General features: G+C 43.9%; 2 protein-coding genes across 3 annotated transcripts in view; one reads left to right on the top strand and one right to left on the bottom strand.

Annotated features, from left to right (window-relative positions):
- LOC143297280 (cholesterol 25-hydroxylase-like protein) overlaps positions 1–212 on the top strand; it is a 7,925-nt gene extending 7,713 nt beyond the window's left edge. For both annotated transcript variants that reach the window (XM_076609547.1, XM_076609548.1), the window contains exon 4: positions 1–212. This exon is cut by the window's left edge and continues 46 nt beyond it. In XM_076609547.1, coding sequence (XP_076465662.1) covers positions 1–201 — 201 coding nt within the window. In that variant the 3' untranslated portion in view covers positions 202–212.
- A 5,981-nt stretch (positions 213–6,193) lies between these two features.
- The window catches only part of LOC143297496 (sodium/glucose cotransporter 4-like), a 23,525-nt gene continuing 22,218 nt past the window's right edge, over positions 6,194–7,500 (bottom strand). Inside the window, exon 15 of the mRNA XM_076609896.1 lies at positions 6,194–6,417. Within this exon, the coding sequence (XP_076466011.1) occupies positions 6,206–6,417 (212 nt within the window). The 3' untranslated portion in view covers positions 6,194–6,205. The remainder of the gene's footprint in view (positions 6,418–7,500) is intronic.

The raw sequence follows: 7,500 nt of genomic DNA, 5'->3' as shown, positions 1-7,500 counted from the left end.
TGGAGTCCTTTCGGCATCTTCGGCGGGGCTCCCAAGCACGACATGCACCACCAGAAGCCTCTGACCAACATGCAGCCCTTCTTTAACCACTTTGACCGCCTCTTCGGCACGTACTGTCCGCCCATGAGTGCCGGGGGGGTGAAGAGCAAGGCGCTTCTGGACTGGGAGAGACGGCACGAGGAGACCAAGAAACAGGGCTGACGGTGCTGGGAGTTGAGGGGTGGGGGGTGGGGGTGTTGAGGGGTGTGGTGGTTGAGGGGCTTGAGCGGGTTGCGGATTGTAGGTGGTTTAGAGTGTTGATGGGGGGGTTGAGGGGGTTAACGGTTGAGGGTTGTGGGTGGTTGAGAAGGTTTGTGGAATGTTGATGGCTGGGTTGGTGGTGGTGGTGGTGGGGGTGGGGTAGTGATGTGGACGTATTCCAAAAAATATGGGGTGGTGGGGGGCGGGGTGGGTGGGTGGGGGGCGGTGGAGGTCGGGGTAGTAAACGTGGACGGGTTCCAGAATTGCTTGGGGGTGGAGGGGTGGGGGTGGGGGTAGTGATGTGGACGGGTTCCAGAATTGCTGGGGTGGGGGGTGGAGGGGTGGGGGGGGGGGTAGTGATGTGGACGTGTTCCAGAATTGCTGGGGTGGGGGGTGGAGGGGGTGGGGGTGGGGGGGTAGTGATGTGGACGTGTTCCAGAATTGGGGGGTGGGGGTAGTGATGTGGACGTGTTCCAGAATTGCTGGGGGTGGGGGGGTGGGGGTAGTGATGTGGACGTGTTCCAGAATTGCTGGGGTGGGGGTGGGGGTAGTGATGTGGACGTGTTCCAGAATTACTGAAACATTTGTGTTCTCCTTTCCTCTTTGTTTCTGTCTACCTCACACTTTCTCTTTGTTCTTTTTCTGTCTCTGTGTCACCATTACCGTCTATCTCTCTCTGTCTATGTCTGTCCTCTTCTTCTGTCTACCTTCTTGAATGCCTAATTGTCTCTCTGTCCCCTCTACCCACTTCAGTCTTTCCAAAGTATTTTGTGATACAAATGACAGAGATCAAATCGTGTTCGAGAACACGTACACACTCAGTCACACATAGCCACACCTAGAACAGACTCACACACTGTTAACGACAACAGAAGAGACAGATGGATCAACAGATATGGACACTAGACAGACAGACACACACATAACCTGAACGTTGAACCGTTGCACGTATATGATGGGCGGAGCGAACAGGCCAAAGGTTGTTCCTGTGCTATGATGCCCTCTTTCACCCAACTTGAGCTCGCAGGCAAATATGTGTGTTAACAATCCCTCCTCACCCCCCGCCACCCTCAGCACATACACACACACACACACACAACACATTTACACACGCACACACACACACACTACACACACACACACACACACACACACACACACTGTGCTTCTGTTTGTGTAACTTTCAAAATCATTACGACAAATGACACTGACGACGTATTCCAGCATTAACATCAATACAAACACTGTTTATGCAAAGGTTAGCATCGACTGTGATGCTTTTCAGCAAACATTAACTCTAAATTTCATTGCTATTTGCAAAACGTTTGTCGATTTTATTCCTGTTAAAGCTTGCATTATCAGAAATTTCAATTGCTGCATGCAAACATTTATCTCGATTTTAATGCAATATGAAATGTATATGTTCAAATGATTAATTTATAGTTCTTTTTTTTTTACAAATTTGCATGCAAAACAGAAAGCAGAAAAGAAGTTTATGGGATCAAAACTCTGAGCAAATGTTGTGATTATGGTTTGCTGGAAACAATAAACGAAGGTGTGTAAACGTAAAGTTTATGTGTCTGGAAATGCAGGAAATTTTATATGTCCTATTTACCTGAATGTATGTATTAATTTGTGTGTGTTTGTGTGTGTATGTGTGTGTGTGTGTGGGGGGGGGGGGGTGAAATGGGAACACCCACGTGTGTATAAGCGTTCGTGTAAGAGAGAGAGAGAGACAGAGACAGAGACAGAGAGAGAGAGAGAGAGAGAGATTTTGGTTTGTGCAAAAGAGCAGACAGACAGGAAGAACAGATAAAATAGAGGCAGGCAGACACACACACACACACACACACACACACACACACACGCACGCGCGCGCGCGCGCGCACACACACACACACACATGTCATTGAATATGTCAAGTAAGGTATCAGATGTTAAAAGATAAAACCAGAAATATCGATAACAACAACAATGAGACAACTGAAAGATACACACACACACACACACACACACACACACACACACACACACACACACACACACAGGAGGGTTGGAGTGGAGACAGGAACACAGACAGACAGATCATCATGGTCTACGTGTATCTTCCCATTTTTTGATAAAACGTGAAAGTGCTGACAAGAAATATGTCGATAATATTCGATCTGCCAATTGACCCACTAATTTCTTCAGTTCGTATGCACTTGGAGTAATCTGCTCTGTTGTTATGCACTTTGTACAGTCTCTCGCGTTCACGTGTACTAATTGTGATCAAGTCAGTTCCTGTGTACTAATTGTGAATTTGTCTCTACGAGTGGATTTACAACGTACGTGGCGAGCAAAATGCACCAAAATGCACAGGTAAACACACATGCAAACAGAAACAGACGCATATCCCGACACAAACACACACACAGAGACACACAGACACATATACACATACTTACACACACAAAAATGTGCGCGCTCGCGCGCATGCACGTGCTCTATTAACGGATGAACACGAAATACGCAGTTTCCAACAAACAGCACAAAATACCTCGAAAGCGGAGTATGGCTGACTACATGGCGGGGTAAAAAACGGTCAAACACGTAAAAGCCCACTCATGTACATACGAGTGAACGTGGGAGTTGCAGCCCACGAACGCAGAAGAAGAGGATGAAAAATAGCACAAAACAAAGAAAACAAAATAAAAAAAAAAGGAAAGAAGAAACAAACAATCCAGTGAAAACAAAACAAACTGTTTTAAGAAGAAGATATTTCTTTTCGCTTACAAACGTGTCTTATTATTCAAAGCGGCGTTATTTGTTTTTTTTATTAACCACATCGTCACGAATGGCCGTGGAAACGAAAAAACAACAAAAAACAACAACAACAACACACACACACACACAAAACAACAACAAACAAACAAAAAAAAAAACCAGGCTTGTAATATGCCTGAATTCCCTCCACATGGAAATATCTAGATCTGAGGGATGAGTTGCGTTTTCGAACTAAGCAGAGCTAAGTTTAATTAGCACAAACATTTGCCAAGGTCTAACAGATTAAGCGTTGACTTCTTAATAATTATTATGAACACCATGCAGACCTAGAACTGCCACAAGCCATCATGCAACCCAGTTCTGGGATAGTGCGTGTGTATTTGACATCCAGTGATAATGCTGACGTCACGAAGGCCGCGCTGCATAAGGGTGGCCGGATAAAATGTAGCCGTTTTAGGCGTTGTGACCGAGTTAGGGACGTTATCTTTGACTACAACAATGAGGGTTTCGTCCCCGTTGATAACTGTACCACTGTGCCACTGTCATCGTCAGTTTCTTTATAATCTTCATCAATAATGTTGATAGTTATATTCGTAAAGATCTATTTTACACTCACGCACACACGCCTGCGCGAGCTCTCCTCTCTCTCTCTCTCTCTCTCTCTGTGTGTCTCTCATGCACACAGAGGTGAGTGCGCATGCACACACTGAGACAGAAACAGAGAGAGAGAGATAGAGAGGGGGTAGAGGGGGTAGACAGACAAAGAAACAGAAACAAAGAGACACTGAGTAAGAGAGGCAAAGACAGAAACAGAGAGAGAGAGAGAGAGAGAGAGAGAGAGAGAGAGAGAAAGACAGACAGACAGACAGACAGACAGAGACAGAGAATACAGACAGGCAGATAGATAAATAGATACACAGAGAAACAGAGAAAAAACAACTCATTCACCATTCACATTGTGTCGAGATATGCATTTTCCCATAATATCTGTTCGCTCTTTTCCACGCCAATACACCAACATAACTTGTATACATACATACATACATACGCAAGTCATATAAACGTACAAAATGATAGCATATAGTAATACTGTACATTGAATCTATGTTCGCAATGTCCAGTGAATGTGTTTGTCTGCTAGCGTATAATACTGAGATCCGACACAGCAGATACAGTACATTTCATGTACATGCTGACTATACCCATCACCAACATTCAAAACACCTTTGTGAAATCATCTCAGGACTCCATAAGAACGAATATTAATATTTTTATGTAGTAGCGATTATGGTCATCGACATAGAACACGGTCAGAATTTCCCTTTCAGAAACATCAAATAAGTAGTTTAAACATACGCTACTATTCTTTTATTTGGCTTGTAACAAAACAGGTTTTCCCTGGCTTCAAATTCAAATAACAGATGTTTCAAAAGTTGTCATAAAAGTTTAGAACATGAACTGGATGCACAAATCCAACAGGAAAACGAGTTTTCAGATTCCATGACCGGAGACTAATGCGAAAGTAGTTCTTCTACGAAGTAGACGAAGGCTTTTCCTTCCAAGTGCTGATTTTTGGTTGGTTATTCATTGACTTCTTTAACATATCCCCTGCACCTTTTTTCCGAAGCAATCGAAAACTCCCTCACTTCTTCCCCGCCTTGATTACTGTAACTCACTTTTAGCGGCATATCCATAGTTTTCAACCGATAAAATTCAGAAAGTTCAGAATGGTGCAGCTCGCCTTGTCTTCAAGACTTTCAAGAAAATCCACACTCAAACTCTGCTGGCTAATCCAGTGGCTTCATACTGGTCAGTGGAATTGATTCCAGAACTTCTTGCATATGTTCCAATGCTATTTTTCTGGTACGTCCTCTCAGTACATGTCTGATCATGTTCAACATTTTGTTCCATCCCGTTCATTGCGACCATCTGCTGATTGACATGTTCTGTGTATCCCGCACAGTAAAAAGAAATCACAAGGACAGCGTGCCTGGTCATTCGTTGGCGCTGACACCTGGAATAAACTTCCTTACCAACTTCGTCACGCTGAAACAAAAACACATCTCTGCAAATCTGATTTCATAGATGACTGGGTGTTGACGTGTGTGTGTGTGTGTGTGTGTGTGTGTGTGCTCTTTATCACTGATGCGTTGAATTAGTCTTGTTCGTAAGTCTCAGTCATAGTGCCCCGTGGTGCTGATTTTTGTACGAGTTGTTCCCCACGTTGATGTTGGTTGTTAGCGCTCTTCGCCCCTGTGCTGGAGGAGGGCACGTGTCCAGGATGGAGGACCACCGCCTGCCCAAGATCGCGCTGTATGGCGAACTGTCCACTGGCCACCGTGACAGAGGAGCACCCAAGAAGAGATACAAAGACTCCTTGAAGAAAGCTCTCGGTGCCTGTCACATTGACCATCGCCAGTGGTCCGCAGTAGCCGCTGATCGAGAGACCTGGCGACGCACCATCCACCAAGCTGTCTCCTCCTTCGAAAACAACCGCAGGGCCAGCCTTGAGGACAAACGCAGAAGGAGGAAGAACCACGATGCTGCAGCCGCGAACCCAGACCAGACTTTCCCTTGCAACCGCTGCGGCCGACTCTGCTTTTCCCGCATTGGCCTTGTCAGCCATGAGCGTGCCTGCATCAGACGTGGACAACGCCCTTCCTAGATCTTCGTCAGCGAAGCCAGGCCATGATGATGGAGGAGGTATGGTGCAGTATAAAAGCCCATTCTTCCTCTTCTTCTTTGAAGCACAGATATTCCAGCGAACCATTCTGACATCATAACATAGAAAAATAATGCTAGTTTGCAATGCGTTAAGAGTAAATCTTCATCAGATGGATCAAAATAAAAAGATCACAGAAAAGCGTCCTGTCGCAGGGTCATTGAATTGGCACGATGTCACAAAAGTACTAGATGAATTATTCCCCTTATTTCTTCCCATCTTCTTTCCCCTAACCTATGCACAGTTACGAATGCCTATATGTATATATGAATTCATCAAATATTTATGTTAAGTAGAAAAAAACTACTTTGTAATAATTTTAAAAAGCTCTCTTATATGTATATTCCCAAATACAGGACGAAAATATACACCCCGTCATTTGTCAATTCTCTCCCTTCTTCATCTCTCGGATGGACGTTCCCCAATGCTGTCTGGTGAAAATACACAGCCCCTGCATTTACTAATTCCTCTCTCCACTCAGCCAAAGTAAGCCCACAGGAAGGCCCCGAAACACATCAGTATGACGGCGTTCACGTTGACAAAGATCTTCCACTTCCTCTTCTCGCGCACTGACGTAATCAGTTTCTGCATGTCACGTGCTTCCTCTTCCGACATGTCGATGTCTTTCGGGGGCTCGTAGCCACACAGTAGCTGCAGGCAGCGCTTCCAGCTGGGCACTGGTTTATTTTCTGGGGTGGTGAAAGATGAAATAGATAGATAAATATACAAACAAACAAACAAATAAATAGATAAATAGATAGATAAACAAATAAATAAACAAATAAATAATCATAAATGGTGATAGATAGATGAAAAAACGAATATACTAAAATAATAGATGGACAAACAAAGAAACAAATAACTAAAAGAAATAATAACACTGTGTGTGTGTGTGTGTGTGTGTGTGTGTGTGTGTGTGTGCACGCAAATGTTTACTTTCACATATTCTAAATGAAGTGATATCCAAGAAAAAAAACACACAACTGGCCGCCGTACCAGAAGCCAGAAGGGCCCAGTGGATGGTGCTGGATATGCAATAATTCAGCTGTTTTCAACATTGAACTTCCATTCGGAACTGACCAGTGACGCTTCTTCTCCCTCCTAATGGAAGTCAAAGACAACAGGACCAGACCTGATTTATTTCTCATCTCCCTCCTCTGTCTCTGTCTCTCTCAATAGAAACAATTAAAAATAAAAGTAAAAATAAAGAATCATGGACACACCGAGATACATCTACATCCAGAGAGAGAGAGAGAGAGAGAGAGAGAGACAGACAGACAGACAGACAGATACAAAGAGAGAGAGAGAGAGAGAGAGAGAGAGAGAGAGAGAGAGTGTGTGTGTGTGTGTGACTGAGAAATTGACAGAGAGAGAGAGAGAAAACTGAACACTGAAATGTTTGATGTCATTAGCTGTGTAGCTCCAGTGACATAGTCGGTACTAATCAGAACAAAATGGTGCAAACAGATAAGATGGAACAGAAAGGAAAAACAGAATTGAAACAACATAAACTAATGAGAGATTAGCGACACTTTGGCACTTTGTCATTAGCTTAAAGTACATGTGAAAGGGGTGTTATGTGCCTTTTTTTAAGTGGTTCTTCTCTCGAGAGAGTTGCAGCAAGAATCTTTACCCGATAATGTTTTCGTTGTCACTTAGACACAAAATGTAATCCAATCGATTCAAACCAAAACGATAATACACAGCGAATAGATCTGCTCGCTTCCTGTGGATAGAATGAAACTTTTAACTTTGCCGAGGACTGTGTACAA

The sequence above is a fragment of the Babylonia areolata genome, chromosome 22 (genome assembly GCF_041734735.1).
Source record: "Babylonia areolata isolate BAREFJ2019XMU chromosome 22, ASM4173473v1, whole genome shotgun sequence".
Classification (NCBI taxonomy): domain Eukaryota; kingdom Metazoa; phylum Mollusca; class Gastropoda; order Neogastropoda; family Buccinidae; genus Babylonia; species Babylonia areolata.
Note: the sequence above shows the minus strand (reverse complement) of the source record. Positions and strands in the feature narration are given on the sequence as shown.